We start from the raw sequence: 26480 nt of genomic DNA on the forward strand, positions 1-26480 counted from the left end.
ACACTGTCACATAAGAGCATGAGGTGCAGGTTTTATACGTTGTACTGAACCCGGTAATTTCCTCCCAGTGTAGCTAGCACTCCTACCCTGTTCTTCCCAGCACATACTCCCCCATCAAACATTCACACGCCACACACTCCCCACCAAATACACACATATACTCACACACATACTCATCACACTTCCAGCTTGTAGCATGAAGAAAGTACCTTTCCGTAGAACATCGGTTTGGTCAGAAAATTCTATATAAGAAGGAATTTGCTCCACAATGTACAGAGTCTCTGTGTCAAGGCTATATTTTGGCTTTACCCTCTTCAGGTCCAGGACCATGTACTGATTGTTATAGGTGCCTGAAATTCGGGAGACATGAAGCAGGGCATGGGTATAGCTTTACTGGTTAACTCGAAATCTGAACATATATACGTACCTAAAAGTTATTCTGCAGGGCCACTTACCAGAATTGTATTTTGAAAAGATCTCTGCCCACTGCCTGCCACCACTGGCCATCATATTGGCCACGCGGACCCTTTGCCAGGCCAGGAGAGACTGGGGTGTCACAAACTTTAGTAGGGTTTTATTATACACGCTGTTTGTGGTCTGCAGCAATATCAAACCACTGCTAAGAATGTAAAAGTCATCCAGAGACTCTAAGAATCCTACAGGAAAGACAAATATACAAATCAGCATACATATACATAAACTATTGAACCATCATTAGCATGGAGGTTAACATACACAGTGCATTTTGCAGAGTAACAGTGACTATCATCCTTGACCTTTAGTAGCCTCTCCCAGCTTTGGCTCACTTCTGTGGCAGTTACTCAACTGCTATTTATAAAGGTGCCAGTGAACCTCCAACCCTGAATTTGAAATAGAAATTTTTTGATTTTATGATTTGAGATCACAAATATTAAATCAGAAATATTCCATTTTCCCAAAATAATAAACAGAAATCGATCCCTATATGCTAGGATTTTACAGGACAACTTTCAATTATTGGATTGTAAGAATATGGATGCCTTCTTTCTCTTCTATTTTCCTGTATTTTCCAAATTTTGCATAATGAGTCTACATGATTTTTATAAGTAAAAAAACTACATTTATAAAAGTGAACTAGTTTTGAAAGTAGGATATTGACATTGTGGGTCAATGCTTTTTTGTAAATGTTGGAGGCAACATAGGAAAATCGGTGAAGCCACAAGTCTTTTTAAAAGGCCAATTTTGTACTTTATACTGTGATGTGTGATGGAATCAAGGAACATCAGACACAGCGGTAACAAGGAGAGAGGATGTATTGTCATCAGCAACTGACGGTGACGGACAAACTGTCACTGCTAAGCAAACATGAGAGAAAGGCCCCAGCGAGGAAGTTAGCGCAGAGGAACGAGTTCCCCCTGCACTCTATAAACTTCCACCATTTTAATACCACTTCGTCACTTTTGCCATATCTGATTACTATTTCTACTGTTGTTTACTTAATATTTTTCCTTAAATTGACTCTCTTTTTAAACTTAAAATATTTAGCTTTGTCACATGTAATAATATCCGGGGAACTATGGATTTAATGTTTTGGGGTTCCCCCCCAACGCAATACATTTCTACTAACATGCCAAAAATACTTGTCCATGAACCACCTAATGCCACCTCACCAGCACTATGCATGCCACACACTGAGCAACACCGACGTAGTGTGATGCTTTTGTAATTGGGAAGACCAAGATGAGGCTCAAAGAGGGGATGGCATCTACTCCAGATTGGATAGCCAGCTCCTAGCAGTCCTGGGCCTAGAATACAAGTCCTTGATCCAGACCAGTGCTCTTTGCACTAAATCTGAACGCCTGGGCTCGCCCTTCGTGGCTCTCCCTCTTTTGGCTCAATGAAGGCTGGAGAAGGAGAGATTCATGGAGGAAGTGGACCTGGAACCGAGTCTGAACCTTATATAAGCATTGGCCAGGTCTCTACCAGTGAGCATTACAGGTAGGAACAAAAATATAAACAAAGATGTACAGTAGGAATAGATACAGCATCAGAGAGTGGAAGTTTTGGGAGGTGGGGGCAAAGAAACAGAAAATACAGTTGGATAGCCATTCATTCACTCACTCAACAAGCGTGTGGATGGCTAGGATGAGGTCAAATAAAGGGATAGTCTGAAGCTAAAGGAAAGACTTCAGAGCATGGATTGGAAGTCAGAAGGCCTGCATTTTAGTTCCCTGAACTGCCACCAACAAATTTGGCCCTTCTCATTTTGCCTCTGTTTCTTGAGCCCTTCCCCTGAAAACCTGGGACTAAGTAATATTCAGCGCTAACAGCCTAATTTTAATTTCTGGAAATTTCTAAGTAGCAAAGTTACATGTTGAGAGCAGTGTCCAGCTTACTCATAATGAGCCTCCCCAAGGCTGTTATTAGCCTATACACAGGTTTATATAAAGGAGAAAAATTTGCACACTCTAGGTGGTACAAGGCTTGATGACAGGCACCCTTGAATGAAATTTCAATGGGTAACCCCTCTGGGAAGATACAGCCTGGAAACAGGATGCACTGGCTTCACAGCAAAGTGTGGGATGGATTTCATTGACAATTCATTCACCTCCTGGGAAGAGGTTGTTTTGCAGTGTTCAAACTGTACAGCCATAGTTGGAAGCTCGAGCAAGCTCTCTGGTAGAAAAATCCTTGCAGGGTGGAGTGCTATATTTCTGGCATGATAAACTTGCAAATTCACTCCTTACTGTAGCAACCTCTATGGACACTAGAGGGCAGGCGCTCCTCAATATGTGCAAGTGAATAATACATATAACAAACAGTCTTTCATTTACGAGCAAGACTGTTTATTAAAGATGGGAAAATGTAGGCCACCCACGTTCTGGCACAAAGAGAATGAACTAGCTGGCAAAAACTTCTAGTCGAGCTTAATTCTATAGTGTAGATTAAAAAAAGATTATAAAAAAAGGCTCAGAGAAAAGATTATAAAAAAGAAAAGTCCCAAAACATTGTGTTATAAGAGAAACGAATGTTCTTTGACTATGTAAAATTATATCCTCGTTCTTATTTGTCATTGGCAGTTTTGGAAGACAGACTATTTTAGATCAGGAGAAAGTGAAACACTTCAGTATAGAAGCCAGCCTGCAAATATTTCATCATAAGCTTGCTGAATTTAATTAAGAAGTAAAAGGGAAGCTTTACAGTTAATAAATCATATTTTAAGCTTAAAAAAATCACTTCAATCATAGAAGTAAATAGTGACCACTACTCTCTGATGCCATTTAGACCTATTGTTCAGTACAACCCAGAAACGTTTACCCTTCTTAGCCTATCAACTGCATTTAAGACGTATCCATTTGTACACCTCATGCATTAGCAGCTCCAAAGCTCCAAAGACCAAACACACTTCTTCCTTCCAAAAAAGCAGACTCAGTGTTGACCAAGGACAAAAGTAACGAACAACTCAGGGTCAATAGTATGGATTAAGATTGTAAAAACAACTGTGCTGCATTTTTTCACCCTCCCCCTCTTATCCATATTCTCTGCAATGTGACTTAGCAGCATCTCCCATCAAAAGATGTTGTCTGTTTCCTCATCTCTTAAATCCGGACTAGATTTGGAACTTGCTTCTTTAACAGAATGTGCCGGTTCTAAGTCTAGACCTCAAGAGACCTTGTACACTTCTGCTCACTCTCTGATAACCCTGTTATTGCCTTGTCAACAAGACCAGTCTAGCCTGGTCTCTAGGCTAAGAGTCCACATGGAGGAGGACCAGTCATCTCAGCCAAGGCCAGCCCCTAGCCAGTCAACCTCCAAACATGCAAGAGAGTTCTTCTGAGAACAACAAAGCTGCCAACCCACAGTCAAGCACAGATGCATGAAATGTGCCACCTTAATTATGTAGAAAGAACCACTTAGCTAACCTGTGGACTCAAAAGCAGTAATAATCACACATTGTTTCCAGCCACAAATTTCAAAGGTTATTTTTTTACACAGCAATAGCTGACATAAAATAACAGTGATCCAATTATACAACATATTTTGTTTTGAAATGTCTTGCTACCCTTTGATTTTAACACAGAGGGGAGAATTCTCTGTTCTTTCTTTTTAAAGAAAACAAAAACAAAAAACAAAACAAAGCAACAACTTTACGTCATATGCAGCCTTTCTGCTCAGCTTCTTTCTACTGCTGAACAGTATCCCTCCTCAGACCTGTGGGGAGCACCAGCCTGTGCTGGGCTGTCTGATTTCTCTAAGCCAGTCTGACAGTCAGTCAGTCAATAAATGTTTATTAAACGTCTGCTATCTCCCAAGCACTGCACAACAGTTCCCAGCCCAGAGACTATATTAGAATTCCCTTGGGAACTCTTTCAAAAGGCACATGCCCAGACTGCCCTCCCTGCCTGCTCATGCCCCCTCTGAATCTCTGCCAGGACCCATGCTTTAAGGTTGCTGTCTGCAGCAGAGAAACTTCTGCTTCCTCACTCTAATAAAAGGAAGCCTATGGACGCCCTATTGTCACAGGGCATGAAACCCTACAGCCATTTATTTCTTCTACTCTACAATGGACTCAGTCTTCCCACCTTCCTGCATTATATTTATTTGTTTCTCTTCCTGCCAAGAGTCTAACTGGTATTAATCAATCTCCACTTCTTCCAGTGATTATTCCTCAACTAGGCATTTATTGACAACATATTTGCTTAATCCTGCAGTAAGAATGTGATCAATGGAGGATTCACACTATTATGTATTCAATCACATGAAGTCCATGCCGTGGAGTGTGAATATCTTGCAGTGGTCCGCTACAGGGATTAATAGATCTCTTCAAGATGATATGGAGTAAATATAAAGAAGGTGGGTTTATAGTTAATCAACATTCTGTTATCATCCATATCAAAACTGAAATTTGTTTATCTTCAATAATAAATTATTTTATTTACTTTAGATTATATTATTTGTTTACTGTTTTCTATCTCTCCCATATCATGTAAGCTCCATCAGGACAGGAATTTTTTCTGTCTTGTTCACTCCAGCACCGAGAAAAAGGATTTGATACATAGTAGGTGCTCAATAAATCACTGTTAAATCTAAAGAAGAAAGAGAAGATGATGTTGACTAACATTTACTGTGCACCCACTGCACACCAGATACCTTGCTTTAGAAGGATGGATATCATTATTTGATCTTCACAAGAAGAGCACTTTGATGAGCTATTTTAAAAATATTTAGCTACTTAAAGCTAATAAACAACATTGTCAGGAATAAATCTAAAACTAAATCTTAACACATGCCTTTGCCACTACACTATATGCCTGAAAAATGTGGGAAGAACAGATATGTAGTCATGCAAATAGCAACAACACTTAGACAGGATGGAGCAAATGCAGTAGAAGTGGTTAAGGAGAGAGTGAGTCAGAGGGAGTTGCATATATAGACAAGGGTGGAGTTGGAGGAAATCACCTTATAATTAGTTAATCAAGAAAAGTATAGAAAATAAGGTGAGATTTCTGGAAAGATGGAAAGGAGGAAGGTTCCTGAGCGAGGTGGGGAAAGATGATCAAACAGGTGTGGCCTGGAAGAAGTCATCAATGGCCTGGGATGGTGACAAAGACAACATAAAGAACAAAAGAAAGGTACTTAAGAAAGCAGATAAATTAAATGCTATAAAAATTTATCTATAACTCTTTGCAATACGTGCCCCAGTCCTACTTTTATTCCTTTTCCTCCCTTGTTTCTACTTTTTGAAGGCAGAAGACCTGAATCTTGGCATGGGTTGTTTGTATTTATTTTAGCTTTGTGACCAAGGTATCTAAGATAAAAGACGTATTGTGAAATTAATAAAAGTAATGGTACATTGAAATGTTTACAATATACATAGGCAATTTTATAACCTTTGAAAGTGATAACATTATGGATTATAAAGGAGACTTGCCTAAATTATCTTGGGTCTTTCAGACTACTCTTTTACCTTCTTGTGCAACTACTTTCAAGTATTTGAACTTCACAGAGTAAAAGGCTGAGCAAAGCCTTTGCTCTCTAGACCAGGAGGGCTGCCAAGTTGGAAAGGATGGGCTTGGACCCAGCATGTCAGACTCACCTAGGGTGCTTGTTACAAATGCACCAGATCAACTGAGTAAGAATTTCTATCGATGGCACTTAGGAATCTGAAATTTTAGCAAGCTTTACAGGAAATTTTAAGTTTACGGAGTGTATATGAGTATGTGGGGAAGGCGATGGGATGCTTGGATGTAATGCAAAGTAGAAACATGTGCATGCTTGCTAAAACACACTAAGTGCATTCCAGAGAACCTCACTTAGAGATAATTAAGCTTGACGCTTCAGCATCGTAGGGTTCATCATTACTGGAATCCTCAATTAAAACACTTAGAAAAGATTCCAGCTTTTGATCCCACGCAAAAGCTCCACCTACCTACCGTGCCAAGAGGCCCTTTGAGTTCATGGCTCACTTAGTTTTAACCTTTTAATTTAAATGCAAACTGAACCATTTCTGGGAGAAAAAAATGGATATCTATAGTTAGATATACTGTGTTTGAGCCCCAGACCCCAACCTCTAAGTGGTATGATTTTAAGCATGCTAATGAACTTCTCTAAAACTGTTTCTTTATTTGAAAAATGCAGATTCAACATGCTTCTTATTAGGTCTTTATAAAAATTAAATGACACATTACATACCAACTGTTTAGTATAGTGTCAAATACAACACCAGGCACGTAAGTAGGAACTAAACAAATACTAGGGGTTTTTCTTTTTGTTTCAATAACAAATTAGCAAAAATAAGTTTATAGCAACTCATTTAAAATTTGGATGCTGCCTAATTTCCATAAGACTAGTTAGGTCCTACTCCTGTCATTTATAACCAGGGCGGCTACAAAAGATTAGCTTCAAGATCTATGGTTGTGCTGAACATACAAGTATGCGTCAGAAGTGTCTTGATAACGATTCCTGAACATTTTGGACTCTTGTTTTCAAATCAAAGGTATAAAAGAGAAGGCAGTACAAAGAGAAAACAACGAGGTTGTGATAGGGACAAGGATCTCTTAGGCAGCCCTCCCCTCCATCTTTCATTTCATTTCCCCCTCTTCCTCTCTCACAGTTCCCACCATGATCACATCAGAGTGGGTCATCCCTGATCTGTCTGCCTGTCTCCTTCCTTTCCTTGTTTCTTCTCATTTTCTTTTATTCCTTCCTTCCTTTCCTCCTTTTCTCCTTCCTTGCTTCCATAAATATTCATTTAATGATTACAATGTACAAGGCTCTGTGCTGGCCCTGGAAACATGGACATGAATATAGAATATGGGCTCTGAAGAAATTATGCACAGGGTGCCAGGGAAGCTCAAAGGAGAAACAGCGTACTCAGCCTGAAGGTTAGCAAATATTTCTAAGAGGAGTTTTTGTGATGTCTTTTGTTAGTATGGAAAGCATTGGGCAATAAAAATGCTCATACCAAGGGTGAGTTTTTCAATAATGGCAGGATGAAGAAAGTGGATGACTTCTCCTACAAAAATAATAAGCACTGTATAAAATTATTTACAACAACTTATGGTAGGTGCAAAAAACAACCAAAAGGCAGGGAGAAACTGAACACTGGTAGTATTAATTAAGAATATGAGTATGGAGTTTCCTTACTTAAATGCACTTCTTACTTCCTATTCCCAACTCTGGCAGTGGAGAACTGTAGCCATAATGACTTGAGATGGCAGATGTCAGAATTCAGTACTGCAGAACAGCTGAGAATTTAAGGGGGCAATTTTTGGAAGCAAAAGAGAACCACAGAAGAGGAGAGATCCAAATTCTGAACATAAATTTCCAATTCCCTGGCTGACCACTATCCATGCAAAAGTGTGAGAGATGCCAGGGAGCTCAGAGTAAAGGCAGAAAGAAGTGAGAAATTTACCCTTGTACGACCTTTGTAATTGTTCCTGGTGAGATATATGAGTTTGCTGCAACTTTAACAGAGGGTGTTTCCCAGCTTATATATAGTTCAGACCACTCAATCTGTCAAAGGGCAAAATTCAGAGGTGGAAGAACAAATGGAAATGTAGAAAGAACCTTGGAAACAAGCACACCACAAAGAGAGTTAACTCTAAAACTTGAGTTAAACTCTGCCAAAATCCTTGGCTATCTACTAAACTATACAGATGCCAGGGCAGTCTCCAGGGGTCCAGGTTGAGAAAGAAGCGTCTAGAAGTAGGAAAAAAAAAAAAAACAAACAAAACTGAGCAAAGACATCGGCTACTGCATGAGAGATATATTTTGAAGTTTGAGTACCAGCAAAGTAATTGCCTACTATAACAGAACACCAACAATTCTCAGAAAAATAAATTCTACAGTCACTATAATGTACTAATCTTTGATGTCCAATTTTCAACCAAAAAGTATTAGACATAAAAAAAATGACCCTAGGAAAATGTGACCCACACTAAAAAAAAAAGTCACTGGAAACTGTCTCCAAGTAGGCTAAGATGTTGGGTTTAACTGACAAAGACTTCAACTTCAAATCATTTATAAAAATAAAGTATAGTATTAAAAGCTACCAGAAGGAATATTAACAGAGAAATAGAAACTCAAGAACAAAATGGACATTCTAGACCTTAAAATAATTGAAATAATTGAAATAAAAATTTTACTGGATGGATTCAATAGTAAGTTTAAGATGGCAGAAGAAAGAATCAGTAAACTTGAAATAGATCAAGGAAAATTATCCAATCTGAAGACTAGAGAGAAAAAAAATACTGAAGAAAAATGAACAAAGCCCCCAAGATCTGTGGAATGAGATTTAAGCATTCTGGCATATAAGTAATTGGAATTCCAGAGAGAGACAGAATAAAGGGATGGAAAAAATATTTGAAGCTGCTAAAAAATTCTTAAGTTTGATGAAAAACATTAATTTTCAGATCTTACAACTCAACAAATCCCAAATAGAATAAATACAAAGAAAATCAGAGCTAGTGTATCACAAAGCCAAAGATAAAATATACATACACATAATATATATACAGAAGGTCTGACTTATAATGATTTGACTTATAATTTTTCAACTTTACGATGGTGTGACAGTAATTTGCATTCAGTAGAAACCATACTTCAAATTTCGAATTTAGATCTCTTCTCTTGTGATATGTGATACAATGTCTCAACATAATTTGAGTTCAGTGCTGCAAATGTTCTTCGGGCCCAGTGTGCTTTCGGCTGTGTATGTAAGTGGTGAGCACCCATACAACCGTTCTGTGTTTCACTTTCAGTACAGTTTTCAATAAATTATATGAAATATTCAACACTTTCTTATAAAATAGGCTTTGTGTTAGGTGATTTTGCCCAACCGTAAGCTAATATAAGCGTTCTGAGCACGTTGAAGGTATGCTAGGCTAAGCTAGGTTTGGTAGGTTAGGTATATTAACGCATTTTCGACTTACAATATTTTCAATTTACAATGAGTTTATTGAGAAGTAACCCCATTTTAAGCTGAGGAGCATGTGTATAATTTTTTCTCCTGCATTCAGATTTTTATCTTTGGCTTTGTGATATGCCAGCTCTGATTTTCTTTGTATTTATTCTATTTGGAGTTTGTTGAGTTTATATATATTAATTATATATATAATATCATCTTAAATTCTTTAAAAGACATCTGTGTTGAATAAAAAGTATGACACCATGGGGTGGGTTTATAACATAGATGTAACATATGACAACAATAGCACAAAGAATAGGAGGCACTAAATGGGACTATTGCCATTGCAAGATTCCTATCTTTTTATTTTTTATCAGATATAAAAGATTTAATTTATGTAAATTTTGATGAGTTAAAGATGTATATTACAATTTTTATTGCAACCACTATAAGACAAAGCAAAGAAATGTAACTAGAAAGCCAACTGGGGTACTAAAATATGAGCTATTTTGTTAGAATACTAACATAAAAGAAGACAGAGAAAAAAAGAACAGAGAAACAAAACAAAGATGATATAAAAAAAAAAACAAATAGCAAAGTAGCAGACATAAATTCACATATATAAATACTAACATTAAATGTGAATGGACCAAGTGCTCCCATCAAAAGTCAGAGCTCAGCAGCCTTGATTAAAAAAAAAAGTCCCAACTATTTGCTGTCTGCAGAGACATACAGTAAAAACAAAGACACAAATAGGTTGGAAGTAAATGGATAGAAAAAGTACAAGGTGCAAACAGCAAGCATAAGAAAACTGGAGTGGCTTTATTAATGTAAGACATTAAAAATTTTAAGAGGTTTTACTAGAGATAGAAACATTTCATAATGATAAAAGATTCAATATAATAGGACTACATAATAATTATAAAAATATAAATACTTAATGACAGAGTATTATAGTTGGAAGTATAAATATTCTTCTCTTAGTAATTAATAAAATGAGTAGATAGAAAAGTCAACAAGGATATAGAAGATTTGAACCATATATCAACTAACTTAACCTGATTGACATTTATAGAATGTTACACTCAGAAATATAAGAATTCACATTCCTTCTTACTGTATATGAATCATTCACTGAGATAAATCTCATGCTGAGCTATAAAACAGGTATCAAGAAAGTTTACAAAAATTTGAAATTATACAGTTTTGTGATCACTATAGAATTAAAATTAAAGAAAAACAAAGATATCTGGAAAGTCTTCAAATTTCTGGAAACTAAACAATACACTTCTAAATAAGTCATAGATTAAAGAAATCATGTGAGAAATTAGAAAACATTCTAAACTGAATGAAAATGAAAACAAAACATACCAAAAATTATCAGATGCACTATAGGAGTAATGAGGGAATGTTATAGTTTTACTTTTGTATAGTAGAAAGGAAGAAAGATCAAAATCAATTATGTAAGATTTTTAAAGAAGCTAGGAAAAAAACTGATAAAATGCAAAATAAATAGAAGAAAGAAAATGATAAAGAATGGAAATCAATGAGGAAGAAAAATGGACAAACAATAGGAAAAAAATCAAGGAAAATGAAATCTGGTTATTGAAAAATATCAATAAAATTGATATATTTCTAGCTAGACTGATGAAGAAAAAAGACACAGTATCATACATGGTTAAAGAAACTTAACTAAAGATCCTGCAGAATTGAAAGGTTAATTAAAATGTTATAAATAATTATCAATAAACATAACTTCAAAGAAATGGACAAATTCCTTGAAAGGCACATATTTTCAAAACTGACTCAAGAATTAGAAAACCTGAATAGTCCTATAGCAATAAAAGCAACTGAATTAATAATTAAAAACTTTCCCAACAAATAAAACTCCATGTCTAAAGGGTTTAATCAATGAATAATTGTATTAAACATTTAAGAAGAAAAATCATACCAGTCCTACAAAAACTTTTTCAAGAAACAAAAGGAAAAAAAAAATCCACTCTCAGATTATAAGAACAAGGTTACCCTTATACAAAAACTGTTATAAAAAAAGGAAACCACAGATCAATATCTTTCATGAATACTGGGGAAAAAAATTATTACCAAACTATTAGTATGCTGAACAAAAAAGAATTTTTTTAAAATAATGACAATATGAAAATGATCCAGGAATGCCAAGTTGGTTTAACATAGGCAAATCAATCAATGGAACACTGTATTAATAAACAAGAAAAATTATATGATCACTTTAGTAGAAGTGGAGGAAGAATTTCACAAAATGCAACGCTCATTCACGGTAAAAACATTAAGCAAAGTCGGAAGAGCAGGGATCTTTTTTAACCTTATAAAGAGTATCTATAAAAATCCTACAGCAAACATACCTAATGGTGAAAGACTGGATACCTTGCCCTTAAGATCAGGAACTAGGCAAGGAAGGATTATTATGCCCTTCTAGTCTACATTGTCCTTGAGGTCTTATCCAGTGCAATCCAGTGAGAAAACAAAGATATACAAGGGAAGAAAGAAGTGAAATTGTCTTTATGCAGAGATGGCATGATTACGCATATAGGAAAATCCCAAGAAATCTATGGAAAAGCTAGTAGAACTGATAAATACATTTAGAAAGGTCTCAAGACAAAAAGTAAATATATAGATAAATCATATTTCTATATTGTGGTGGTTTTTATATTTCCACGAAGTTTTTGACTGGGGGTGATCATAATGTGCTTCTAATGAATAGAATATGGTGGAAGTGACAGTGTATGACTTCTGAGACTAGGTCACAATAGGCATTGCTGTTTCTGTTTTGTTCTCTTGGATCATTTGGTCTGGGGAAAGCCGGGCACCTCCTCACGAGGATGCTCAAGCAGTCCTGTGGAGAGGTCTAAGTGGTGGGGAACAAATTTTCCAGCACCACCTTGTCAACCATGTAAGTGAGTCAACTTGGAAGTGTATCTTCCAGCTTCATTTGAGCTGTCAGAGAGTTCAGCCCCTCAGTCTCTGAATCTTCCAGCTGGAACCCCAGATATAGCGAAGTAGGGAAAAGCTGTCTGCACTGTGCCCTATCTAAATACCTGATCCACAGAAACTATGAGATACTAAACAATTTTTTTTTTCAGTTTTGGGATGACATGTAGCTATAAGTAACTAATGCATATATACAATCAACAAAAAATTGAAAAAAGGAATAAAAATCAATTCTGATTTTAAAAGCATCAAACATTATTTAGGATTCAAATGAATTAAAGGTATGTAAGACCCATATACTAAAAACTGCAAAACATCGCTCAAATTAAAGATCTAAATAAATAGAGATACTATATTCATGGATTGGAAGACTCGATATTAATGATGTTAATTTTCTCTGAATTGATTTAAAGATGCCATGTAATTGAAATCAGTAGACCTTTGTGCTGAGGTCTTCATACTGGTATTGGCTACCTTTTCAGTGCTGTCATTTCCTGTGGGATTTTTCTCCATGTCTTACTTCCTTGGTTCTTGACTTGCATAGCCAAAATTGACACTTGGCTGTGTACAATATCCTGGAGTAGGGCTAGTGCGGGTCTTTTATCTTCCTCAGACTTCTCAGTTGTTAGGTAAAACAGACATGGCTATTCAAAGCCCTTGTGGGGGATGGAAAGCTTCTAGAACAAGGTTATCAGGACTACATTCCTTAGAGTTTTCAGAGCCTCAGGCAAGTATATTTTTTCAGAACCTATGCCTATACAAACAATTTGATAAAGAAATATATTCCAAAATTCATGGGCCCATAGTGATTTATTAATGAACATTTAGAATAATGGGTAGAGAAAAGTACTAACGTATTTGTCTATTATCTAGCTAATCAGTGCATGTAAAGATTCCTTATAGTGTCCAGGTACCATCTCTTTGTATTCTTTATTATGAAATACATTGTTCCTGGATAATTTTATATCTCCCACCATGAGAAAAAGGTAGCAACACTGTTAGTACTACAAAGCTATGACTCTTTGTAACCTGTTTATACCGAAACAACATAGATTTCTTTCTTTGCCTCTGCAGTTCCCTAACACCATTTACTTAATGACTCTGTAATATTTATTGTGCCACCAGTGAATTCTGGCTGCTAATGACTCTCTCAAAGATCATTACTGTGATTTGCTAATGATGACCACAAATGCGAGTCTTACCCAGAGTGTTAAGAAAAATGTGAATCATAATTCATTTTATGGTCATTAAAGTTCGATTCAGAATTTTATAGCATAAGCATAGATCAGTACATTTTCAAATTGTGTTTTCTCTTGGACTCCTTAGGCTATAATCCTTGCATTCCTAGAATGTGATCTCTTTGCACACCCTCACCCTTAACACACCCCAACCAGTGGGCAAGCCTGTGGGCAGAGCCAGAAGAGCAGTCTCAGTTGCATAGGGAATATTCATGCAGCGTAAGACTGACCTGTGAGAGTGGGAAGCCAACTCATTAACTGGAGGCATGAGATATTTTGAAAGGCCCATTGGTGCTGTGGAGCTAGGTTCTCGAAAGCCCGTCGGGGCCAGGCCCAGCTCTCTCCAGAAGACTGCAGCAGGTTGAGGTGACTGCCGCCGGGGCCAGCAGCAGAGTACACGGAGTAAAATTTCATTTGTCACCTCCCCTGCTGCCCTTGGGTGCTGTAGAAGGAAGGTGGGACTGCAATGAGAACACAGATGAATGCAGAGGCCCACATACTTGCTTAAGCTCAAGAGTAAGCATGACCTTTGGTAGCTTAGAGCCCTGAACACAGGCTACGTCTGACATGAGAGTAATCCAAACTCGTCATGTCATCAACATTCTGTCAGCTCGATCATGAGGGCCAGCAGGAAGCATCTAACTTAAAAGGACCACCTCATAGGCTCGAGTCCCAGAGCTCCTCATGGCACCTTGCTGAACTTGCCTGTGGGTGTGGGTAGAGGCAAAAAACCTCCCCAGAAAAGGGAGATACAGGGACCAGGACCCACATGGGTACCTTTCTGAGCTTGGCCCCACTTGGATGGCTCTGCTATGCTGGCTGGTCTTGGGCACTGGAAAGATTATTTAGAAAACTTTCGGAAAGGTGCTTCCTAAATCAGATACACATGGGACACAGACCAGAGCCAGGATGCACCAGTATTTTCAGTGTGGCTGGTCTCTGCTGGAGGGGCACTAAGGAAATTTTGAGGAAGGGACTTCAAAGCTGGAACTTCACTCACCTGGGCTTAAGGGTGGTGCTAAGTTTATCAGCACCTGTTATACTTTTGGTATACTTTTGACTTCCTCAGGACATTTTATGTTAGCATCTTCAGATAATTTCTCCAAAGGTAAATGAAATTCCTATTCTGTTTTTTAAAAACAGACTAAAAGGGCTGAACCTATTAAGCTACCAAATCACTTAAATCCTTTCTAGATGAAGATGGGGTGGTTATATTAATTTACTTCCTTAACCATCTCTCTCTTTTTTTTTTTTTATCTTATGGAGTCAGTTAGGGTTTTGATGAACTCGGAGCATGGGACTGGCTTAGATAAGCCTGGGTGTGCTGGAGACAGTAAATCCCTTTGTAATATTGATGAATGTATTGCGAAGGAGTACTACTGTTCCTTCAATTCTCCTATGCTGGGGTGCGATTGAGAGTGCTCCTCTGGCAATTCTTATTAGGTCATTATCCCTCAAGGATTCCGGCTAGGACAACAGGAGCACGCAGAAAGTCATGACGTGCTACAGTAACTTAGCAGTCGTTTTTGACATTTTCTTTTCTTCTTGAAGATGGATATTAATCTCCCACCTATACATTATTTGACCATCTACAAAACATTGTGTGATTTGAGTCACCTGGATTATTGTATCAGCCTTCTAAATGTTCTGTGGCAGCCTCTTTTGTCCTCCTTTCGTGGGCCAGATAATTCTAAAATGCAAATCTCTATTAGTGCCACTACCATTTGTCACTTTAAAAGTCTTGAATTGCTCTTCACTTCTCTCTGGCCTTCTCCATACTTTCTCTTGCCTACAGGCCTTTTACACATGCCATTTGTCCCACTCTGTTATCCCCAATGGCCTGGCTAACTTATACTTGTCTAATTTATACTTGAGATAGCTTTCTCTTAGAAGCTATCTCAACATCCCCAAACTAGGATTTTGCATTATTACACAAATCATACTTTATTGTCATTGCTTTTTTTATTTGTCTCTATTTTTCACCAGCATGTAAATTTTATTCAAGTAGAAATTGTATCTGTCCTGTTCTCCATTGAAAATACTTTGCCTAGCACAATTTAACAGAAACTTGTTGATGAACGAATAAATTAATGTTTACAACTTTATGAAGTAAGCCTTATATTAGCTTCATTCTACAAATAAAAAAACAGGTTCACTGAAGTAAAATAGTTGGACTTCATATATTCGGTATTTGAGCAACTGTCCAAGCTCTATACCTTTTTCCTGTTTGGAAAACTCAAAAAAAAAAAAAAAAAAAGGTCACTGTGTCTTGAAGCTTTAGAGTTTCTCACGGCAATCATCTCGGTGGTCAGACTTTGGCAGGAGGGTCAAAATGCATAGTAAAAATATGGATAGGTGCATGCGATCTTCGGAATTAACCATATCCTTAGTATGGTGGTATCTGCACCATCCCAGTTATCATCATCTTTAACATGAGCCTCAGCCAAGTCACAAATGTTTCGTGACTTGATCTGTCTGTTCTGACTCAGCAATTTTGAATATCCTTGTTTATATCACGAAGAGCCTCCAGGTCCTGCCCTCTTCAATATGAAACTAACACCACACTTCTAATTCACCCAGTAACCATGGAATTCCTCCACCAAAGGAAAACAAACAAACCATCCAGTTTGTTCTGGGATCAACAGTTCCCATGGCATGATGTTCATGACAAAACTTAGTTCCATATCTATTGGATAAATCCAATGTGGCAGATCTCTTAATCAAACAATCCTTTGTAATAAATAAGATTCTACATGTATTTCATGTATTCTGTTGAGATCAAAGCTGTCTGGTTAGAGAAAATATAAATTACATTGCTTCACTGGCACCTGTTAAAACACCTTGATGTTAAAAAAAATCCTTTTGTTCTCAGTTTAATTCCTTTAAGAATCTCTATTATCTATGTATCTATGTATTCTGGAAGGATATATATGCAAGTGTTAACAGAATCATAAGTTTCATAAGAAATCCCTTATGTCCTTCACCATCACTACCCTTGGGATGCAGAACTGTTAAGACCTTGGAAGAACACCATTATGCAGAGATTTCAAAGCAGTGCCGGTAACATCTGAACATTGCATTTAATTTCAAATAAGAGGAAGAGGAAGAATATTTGATGGGTCTCAGTATCTCATTGTCCTTAAATTTCAGTCTACAGGAACACAAAAGAATCCAAATAGAAAGCGAGAAATCCCCCCGTTCAATACGAAAAGAGTTGAGCAAACTACGACAAAGATGAAATCAAAATAGTCTCAAAGGAAGGATCAGGTCACAAGGACAGAAAAATATCTAGTTATGTCTCTGGTCAGAATTCCTGATAGAATGGTGTTAATACCATCAGGAGCAATAATACCAGAAGGGGCAATAACACTCTGACAACAGCAGATAAATATGACAGGTGGTTGGTATAACTATCCTATAAGTTACAGGTATATAATTAAACATCACAAGTGACTACAACGCATCCTCCTTTGACTCTTAAATGTTCAGCAAGAATTTTCCCCTTGCCTTTGCTCATGATGTTCCCTGAGGAGCTTGCAAATCTAAGATTAAGGGAGCCATTCCACTCAGCAGACATGCTTTCTTGGGTTCATGCAGTGGGTTTTGTTTTTTAAATGCACATTTCTTTCTTGAGAAGTTGGAGAATCTGGCAACACTGATCTCCAGAGTGACAACAGTCAGTGGGAGCTGAGCAGTTGGCCACCTTTCAATGGGTCATGTGTTTGCTACAGTTGTTTCCACTTCTATTTTTCTATATCAGTCCCCTTTATTCATTTACATCATTTGCCTGTCTCCTTTAGGCATAGGAGTTTGCACCCCCTACTCTGAAGAGACTGTCCTTTTCACCCATCTCTACCTATCCAAATCCTACTCATCACTCATGGTTCATCTCAAATGTCAACCTCTCTTTTCCCCATCAATCAGGTGTATGTTCTCCTTCTTTTGAATATTCACAGCATTTCTTACACCACTTTTGTAGCATACAAAAAAAAAAAAATCAACGAAGACCCTGTTTTTAAAGTTAAATAATTAGGTTGGTTTTTTGTTTGTTTGTTTGTTTGTATCCAGTAATAACATTATTCTTATCTGTATTCTACTTACCTTGTTAGTGGAACATTTATAAGCTTACACATTCATTCATCCATTCATTAAGCAAAAATTTATTAAGTACTAGGTGCCACACACTAGGTTAGGTGCTGTAGATACTGCAGTGAATAAGAGAAACAGAGACAGGCCCTCTAGGAGACACAGAGAGCAGGATCTGGCTTGCTCATCTTTGCTTCCACAGCAGAGAATAAGAAAGTGCCTTGTACTTAATAAATACTCTGTTGGCATTTGTTGGAGTAAATTTTTGGCAGCTTTATTAACTTAATTTATGTCATTATATTTTTAAAAAGAATTAGAGCTATTATTTCTTCAAAAGGCAACCTGAAAATCAAATTTCATTAATGTATACTAACTACTAAACGTTTCTCCCATTCTAGTTACTCTGAATCACCAAGGTTTTATCCTGAAGTAGTATTCAGAGTAATCAGATGTCCCTCTAAATTTATTTACCTGGGTAACTGCTGAAAGAGAGGCGACTACAGCTGGTATCTTTATCGACGATGTTGAAGTCCCAGTGTTTATATATCCTGAGCATGGCTGCATACGTATACCAGCTTGAGTGAGCAAAATAGATGTTCTCAAACCCAGGAAGAACCTATAGCCAGAATCATAGTGAATGACACAGGGGTATATAGATAACTGACTATAAGTGAAGTAACTGTACAGGGATTATATCAATTCAGGTGTCTATTTCTATATTTATTACCAGAAAATTAACCTTTGATGTGCACAAAACAGAATGACTCTGTCCTAGCATCCAAAATGGAAGATTCTGGAAAGTGAGAGTAGCAGAAACATACAGCATGGGAAGAATGGTGGAAGAAACAGATGCGTAACATTACGTACATCCAATTCCCTTCATCAGTTCCTTCGAGTTCTTCATGTCTACGGTAGAGGAACTAAAGCTGATCTATGGCAATAGCCAGGGGTGAGAGGTTGCCATACTTGGGAGACATATAGAAAAATTGTGTGCGGACTAAAACAAGAAAAAGCAGAAAGGCTGCTGTGTGTCTCACCTTAATAAGAGCAGAGCAGTGTCCCATGTCCCATCTCTTAAAAACCTTCAGGCTGGAGTTTTTTGGGGGAGAAAGTGAGGGAATCAGATCCAACAGATCTCCAACAGCATTCAGGAACTGAATCTGGAACAGTGTCATAGGCTGGGAAAGGACAGAGATGGCACTGATTTGTGACAGTCAGATGTCATTTTCTGTTCCTCTTGTTAGACATTTATTAAATTATTCCTCTGTGAAAGGTCCCTAATGTAACAGAACCACTAGGTTTTATTTTAACTTATAAAGTAATCTTATAAGTTAAAGATTACTTTTAGGATGTGTTGAGAGCCACAGATTTGGGGAGAGTCTCCTAAGAAAGTAAAACAAACAGAGCATTCTTTTTGCATTCCTCTACAGCAGGTTTTCTCGGTCTTGGAGCTAATGATATTTTGGGCCAAATAATTCTTTCCTGTCGGAGACTGTGCATTGTAGGATGTTTAGTACCAGCCCTGGCCTCTACTCACTAATCAGTAGCACCTCCCAGTTTTGACAACCAAAGTCTCCAGGCATTGACAAATAGCCTCTGGAGGGAAATCACCCCTAGTTGAGACTCACTGCTTTACAGCAAAATCATTCAACTAAGATGCTTTTGATTTTGATTTTTGTGCTTAACCTAAGACTAACCGACTTGACAGCATTAACCCAGGAGCATTTATCAGACTTGAACTTCATATGAACTTTGTGCTAACTAGACAGCACTGCTCCCACAATAGACAATCCACCAGAGCATCCTGGGGCTGGGCATCTACACACAAACCATTTATCAGACAGAGGTGGTGGGAGGACAAATAAAAAAGACATTTTAACAAAAAACAAACAAGCAAACAAACAAACAAAAAAACAAGCTAATTATTTAACTTTAAAAACAGTGTCTTCATTGATTTTTAACATTGGAAATCTTGATATCCAACATATTTACTTATTTCTTTTATTTTGCTATATCTACCAAACTCTATCAAATTTCAAAATAATAATACCAATATTATTAAGTAAGATTACTGAATACAGTTTAAGGTTATTTAATTTTTTAAAATCTTTTTGTCATTATTCTCATCCTTAGGGTCTGACCCACTAAGGATATGCAACAATAACTGTGTTTTAAGGTCACCAGCAATAATTGTTCTCTGTGATTATGCCGTGAACTTGAAATACAGTTAGATATTTTTGTGTAAGTTTTTTTTCAGATTTTGGAGACTGTTTCTTCTTCGCGATTAAATTTTGTTTTATAGTTATGAACAGCATTTACCTGGTTTCAAAGTCAAGTATATAAAGCAAGTTATAGTCAGAGAAATGTAGCTTTCATCTCTGTGGCCTACACTCACTTTTCTTCCCTCTTTTATAAGTAATTATTTTTAGTTTTGGGTTTATTCTTTCACTGTTGTTTCTGCTTGAAAAGATAAGCAAATCCATCCATCCATCCATCCATCTATATCTATCTATCTATCTATCTATCTATCTATCTATCTATCTATCTATCTATCATCTATCATTATCATCTACCTCCATTTCTTATGTATAGGTAGCACACAATATACACTAGTCTTTATTTTTTACAGTTAATAACAGATCCTGAAGGTCACTCCATAACAGTATATTGAGAACTACCACATTCCTGTCTGCAGCTATATCCTTTATGCATCTAGTCTTTTCTGTATTTGGCTGTTTTCAGTTTTTTGCTATTACAAATTATTTACAATGAATAGGCTTGTGATTTTGCCAGTGAACTTTAGTGTTAATCCTAGAAGTGGGATTACTGGGTCAAAGGGTAAATGAGTATGTGACTTTGGTACTGAGTGCCAAAATTCCTGTCTATAGTGGGCATACCAATTTGCATTCTCACTGGTATTTTAAGCAAGTGTCTTTTTCCCCATAACCTTGCCAACAGAGTATGTTTTAACATTTTAGAATTTTTGCCAAATTGATAAGTGAGAAAGTATTTCTCAGTATGGTTTTAGTTTGTATTTCTAATCTTATGAGAAAGCCTGAGTTCATACAAGTAAGAATTTTTTGCATCACTTTTCTAAGAACTGTCTATTGTATATTTTGTCCAACATATATGTATATGTTATATGTATGTGAAGATATATATATCCAGGAAACAAAATCTCTAAATCTCTATAATTTTTGGTCGTATATTAAATGGTACCTTTGAATCCTCAATGATTCAGTAAAGCTTTCAAAACAAAATTACAATGCATGGGTATGTATGTGTATATTGCAGAGTAAGGGAAGCATAGAATATGTACAGTTAGACATTTTGCTTTAACAGTCATATCATCCAAAACACTAGCTTTATTAGGTTATTTAGATAACCAGTACATTCCTACCTGCTTCAGAGAAAGCATAATAAAAGAGATTGAGAAAAAAAAAACAGAAATAAGTAAGCTTGAATTTGTGTCAGATAGTGAGTCAGGTGCTAGCAATATGATAAATAAGACAGTACCTGTGTGCAAGAAATATATACTTTAGTCCTAATTTGATCTGCTTCTAAGCTGGAATGTAATTTTAAAAATTACCTTAAAGAAATCCTGAGTAGCTTCTTAATCTTACCTTTGTCCCTATTAATGTGGCCCTGTTCATCGCTCCTACATACAGCCCATCCATTTGTGCCATAACATAGCCAATATGTCGCCAAAATGGGTCATCCTTATAATATTTGATGTTATTACGTGCCCATTCTTCTTGCTTCCTGGAAGAGAAATGAGATTTGTACTGAAGGTCTCCATGGTTGCTCATTTAAAGCTAAAGTAAACCCAGACATTTAGAGATTACATATTCAGATAATTACGCTAGTATAATTTAAATTCTGGATCTTGAAACATTCTAATCACTTTGAAAAGCTATCAGGGCAAATCCGAAATGACTTTTAATTTCTCCCTGGGACTATGACTCTTCTTTTGTAGCTTCCTCCATGCTCTAGCTGGAATTGAAACACAGGCGTAATGTTTACCTACCTGTGATACTGAGACCTAAGAAAGTCAAGTATAGACCATTCAAATGCATTTTACATCAAATCATAATGTCTCACTAAATCAGTAAGAATTCATTCATTAACATACTTTTGTAGGTAGAAGAGGTAAAAAACAACAGGAAAAAATAAAAACTCCTAAGGGCAAGATGTTTTATATATGTTTATGTTTCTTTCAAGTAATTTTCATAGTTTATGGTTCATTCTATTTTAGTTGTCGCTAATAACTGCCTCAATACCTCTGTCCTAGAATGCTTAGCAAAAAAAAAAAAAAGTTTTTTTTATAGTCCTTTTATTTCATTTCTCTTCTTTTGGTTCTCTGCACTTCATAGGGGATGATCTGACATAACTGTATACTGATTTGTTCAGGCTATCCATAGATCTTAGAATACAATGTCATTGCATGAGATAAAGCTCAATGGTTTTTAAGTGATGCTGTGTAGAACTTTAGCATTTGATGAAGAGATTAATGTGTAATTTGGAGGGCTAAACCAAGAGCTCTTCCATCCCCAAATTAATCTCACAGTCTATCATTCTGCAAACATATAGCATATTTTTTGAATATTGAGAATTTATTCGTCTTCCGGAAACTTTATTAAATGAAAATATTCTCAGAGGATGTTAAGAATTATGACTTTAGATAAGAGTTAATACCCCAGCTAGGATTAGTCACCAAGCCTGTACCTTACAGAGGGAGGAAGACAGATCTCTGCAAGAAGAGGGGCCCCCAGGGTAGACTAAATTTTGCCTGCCTTACAATGATGGTGTCTTCCTCCAGCTGTGTCACCAATGTTCAACCTGACCTCCAAAGAGACCAAATTCAAGGGCATGTTGTCTGCCACTAGTTTTCATGCTATTACCAAAAGGGTGCTATACCTCACTACACATACAACTTCAGAGTCCTGCCAGAGAGACAGAAAAAGAAATTGGTGAAGGAAAAATTGCTGTCTGAAATAACATTTTTAGGCCCTATAGCCTCAGTAACAATGAGAAGAAAAAAGCTATTATACATACTTCATAAACTCCTGCACTTTATCCACGATGGAAGGTTTCTTAATCAGCTGTGGGTAGAGATTTATGAAGTGGTCATACATGTGTCTGAAATGATAGATCAAAATTGTTACATTTCTATTTTTCTCCTTGGATTTCTCCATCACAGTCAATTGTCCAATTTTTTGGCTAACCAAATGTCCCCTATTGCAAACCTCCCCTACTATTTTTTTTAATAAATCAAATATAATTCAAAATTGGGGAAAATTTCTAATGCATAGGAAAGCATAGAATATAACAAACACCCAAGTATTCATTATGTAACTTTATTAAATCACTCTATTTTGCCATATTTGCTTCATATATTTTTAAAAAGAAATAAACATTAGACAGAATTGAAGCCCTTATGTATACTTTCCCAGCACTAATTACCCTCCCTTCTCCCCAGAGGTAATGACAATCTTGAATCAATTACTCCCATGCACTTGACTTTTTACTTTAATTTATTACTCTCATGCACCATCACAACATATATATTTAACCATAAATAATGTATAGTATTATTTATCATGTTTCAGAATGAAGTATGAATAAGATCATACTATCTATCACTTTAACTTGTTTTGACATGACTTATTTTTAAAGAAAAATCTATGTTATCTTCAGCTTAAATTTATTTCTTTCATCTACTGATAGTATTCCACGGTGTGACTATACTATAACAATTCATGTTATACGTACATTAAACTGTTTTTTTATTTTTCATAATCACAATGCATCTTCAAATAGCTGTAAATGTCTCTTTTTATACACTTGGATGTTCTTCTATGATAATATATAAGATATAAAAGTAGAATTGCTAGGGAAAATATTCTATATATCTATAGTTACTACATGTTGCCAAATTGTTTCCATAGTGATTGTTATCAATTGATATTCCCACCAGCTACATGTTAAACTTCTCCTTGTTCTGCAGCTTTATCTGGTATGTCAGACATTTTAATTTTCAACAGTTTGGTGGGTTTTAAATGGTTCTCATTGTTTTATTTTCCATTCCCCCAGGATTATTGGCTATTTGGGATTCTTTATTTTATAACCTACTTTTAAAAAGTATATGTGTCTCATATGCTATACAGTAAACATTTTTTTTATTGAGATATAATTGACATGTAACATTGTATAAGTTTAAGGTGTACGTGTTGATTTGATACATTTATATATTACAATATGACTACCACTGTAGTGTTAGCTAATACCTCTAAGACGTCACATAATTATCATTTCTTTTTTTGTGGTGAGAACAATTAAGATCTAGTCTTTTAACAACTTTGAAGTTTATAATATAGTATTATTGATTATAGTCACTATGCTGTGCCTTAGCTCTACAGGACTTCTTGATCTACTAGTTACAAGTTTGTACCTTAAAATAACATCTTCCAATTAAACACTTTTTAATTGATGAAAATAACCCATTTACATTTATTGTAATTTTTATGTACTTGGATTTATTTCTACAATCTTTTCTGTTTTCCATTTACCATCCCTTTCTTTGTCTCCCCCTCTTTTTCTTTTCTGCGTTTAGATAACATTTTCATTATCCATCTTTTTACTTCTGCTGATTTAGAAGCTGTAAAATTTATTTCTATTCTTTTGGTGATTATTAAAATAAAAAATATTTATAACTTCATTTTCTTATAAAGTCTAAATTTTATATTTCTCTTCTCCTTCAAACATAATACATATTTTAGCAAGTTTAACTGCCCACTGACATCCCCTATCACATTATTTTTCAAAGATTCAGTTTTACTTTTTTAATTTAAAAAATATTTCTATTTTATTTATTTATTTATTTTTTAACTTTTACAATCAAATTTTATTAACCTCTTTGTTTAATGCAAGTCTCTGTGTGGTAAAACATTTTATGTATCTGAAAATGCCTTTTTTCCCCTTGTTCGCAGGTGATTGAAATGGTTATAAATTTCTAGTTATTTTTCCTTAGTACTTTAAAGATACTCTCCTGTCTTCTGGCTCTATTGCTGTTGATGAGAAGTATGCTGTCAGTCTAGCTGACATTCTTTTGTAGTCACTGTCTTTCCTTTTCGATAGCTTTTAAGATTATTCTCTTTATCCTCAATTTTCTGTAGTTTCACCCACTATATTGTAGCAATTTAATAGGCTGTGTCTTCTAACTAAGGACTCATTTTTTTTCCCAGTTTTGATAAATCATCAACTATTATCCTGTCAACTATTGCTTATCTGCAATTCCCTCCATCCTCTTTTTCTGGGACTCCTAATGGACATATGTTGGAGTTTCTCAAACTCCTCTATCTAATAACAACTCTCTCGTTATTTTTACCCCTTTATCTCCTTGGGCAGCATATTATGAAATCACCCAATACTAATTTCTGATTCAAAATTTGCACTCTGTGTCCCTTCCAGGGTTTTCCCATTAACCGATAGTTTTAATAATTAATTTCCATAATATTCATTTATAATATTTTGAACAGGTTCTTTTTCAATATCTACATGTCTTACTTCTTCCTTTTTTGTTTCATAAATTCTTCAAGGTCTCTTTCAATTATACCTTAGAGTGCCATAAGCATATTTAAAGTTTTTGTTAAACCATTCTACAAAATTAATTGGCGGTACATTCATGATGTTATTGTTGATTTTGTTGACTGTTTTTATTAGCATTCCATTTGTGTATTTTAGAACATTGGTGTGCAGGTATTTTTAGTTATTAATTTGTTCTCTTTTACCCCTCACACTCATTTTTCCCTAAGTGCCTCCATCTGACTCCCTGTGAACCTAGGTCTTAGAGTGGCTTTTGGGGACTTCTTTCCTGTGGAATACTGCAGCTGTATCTGTAATTGAACCAGTACATAGGATTTGATTCTTGGTTCCTCCCTTTTCCTTCCCCAAGTTCATGGTTTCCTATAAATCTGCAGGCTAGGATGCATATCAGCAGAGGTTATTCTGTGGCCACCTAGCTTACAAACAGTCAAAAGCAACAAAGTAACTTCAGCTCACTCAGGGCAATGAGCCTTCACCTATTAGCAGAGGTGACTGACTTCTTCAGGCCAAGGGCCCAGCAGATCCACACTTCATTGCTTTGTTTTCTTTTCCATTTTCTTGTTCAAAAGGTGTTTAATTTTGTTTCAGGGTCCAGCATCACTATGATGCTCTCTTTCCATATATTTTATCTATCATTTGCTGTAAGTTTGGAGCAAAGGCAGTCAAATCATGACCTTTGGCACTCTCTGGACTGAAAGTTTTGCCTGAAGTCCTAGTTCCGCTTTTCATTTGATACTCTTTACTGACCTAGGAGAGTCAGCACTGTAAGCAGGAAGTGACTCAGATTCTGAGATTGGGAATCTGGCTCCCTGAACTTTGGAACTTTAGATATCCGTCACCTAGTGCAGCAGGTCCTTGAATAGCATTTCCTTTAAGGTTGCTTTGTTATAACATTGATGAAATGCAGCAGTAACTTAACTCTTGTTTATATCAATTAGCCTGTGGTAAAATTGGTTCCTTAAAAGTCATTTCACTGCAATTCCAAGAACCTATCAACGACATTAAGTGAGGACTTACAGTAGTTTCCAGATCTGAAACTGATAAAATGAGAATAGGGTTTTATTGCCAGTTATGTAAACAATATTAAAATCCTTTGCACACTTTCATTTCATGGTACTTGAGTTCAATAAACTTCACTTCATGAGAGCTTTTCCTTCAAATTATTCATAAATATTTTTTAAAAAATTGAATGATCA

General features: G+C 36.1%; 1 protein-coding gene across 1 annotated transcript in view; it reads right to left on the reverse strand.

Moving 5' to 3' along the window:
* Positions 1-26480, reverse strand: part of PLBD1 (phospholipase B domain containing 1) — a 51149-nt gene that overhangs the window by 6710 nt on the left and 17959 nt on the right. The window contains exons 3-8 of the mRNA XM_039876415.1: positions 22735-22818; positions 21303-21441; positions 18717-18857; positions 18151-18295; positions 456-656; positions 210-350 (exon numbers count right to left, since the gene is read on the reverse strand). Coding sequence (XP_039732349.1) covers positions 210-350; positions 456-656; positions 18151-18295; positions 18717-18857; positions 21303-21441; positions 22735-22818 — 851 coding nt within the window. The remainder of the gene's footprint in view (positions 1-209; positions 351-455; positions 657-18150; positions 18296-18716; positions 18858-21302; positions 21442-22734; positions 22819-26480) is intronic.

Source organism: Pteropus medius, unplaced genomic scaffold (assembly GCF_902729225.1).
Source record: "Pteropus medius unplaced genomic scaffold, Ma_sr-lr_union100, whole genome shotgun sequence".
NCBI classification, from domain to species: Eukaryota; Metazoa; Chordata; class Mammalia; order Chiroptera; family Pteropodidae; genus Pteropus; species Pteropus medius.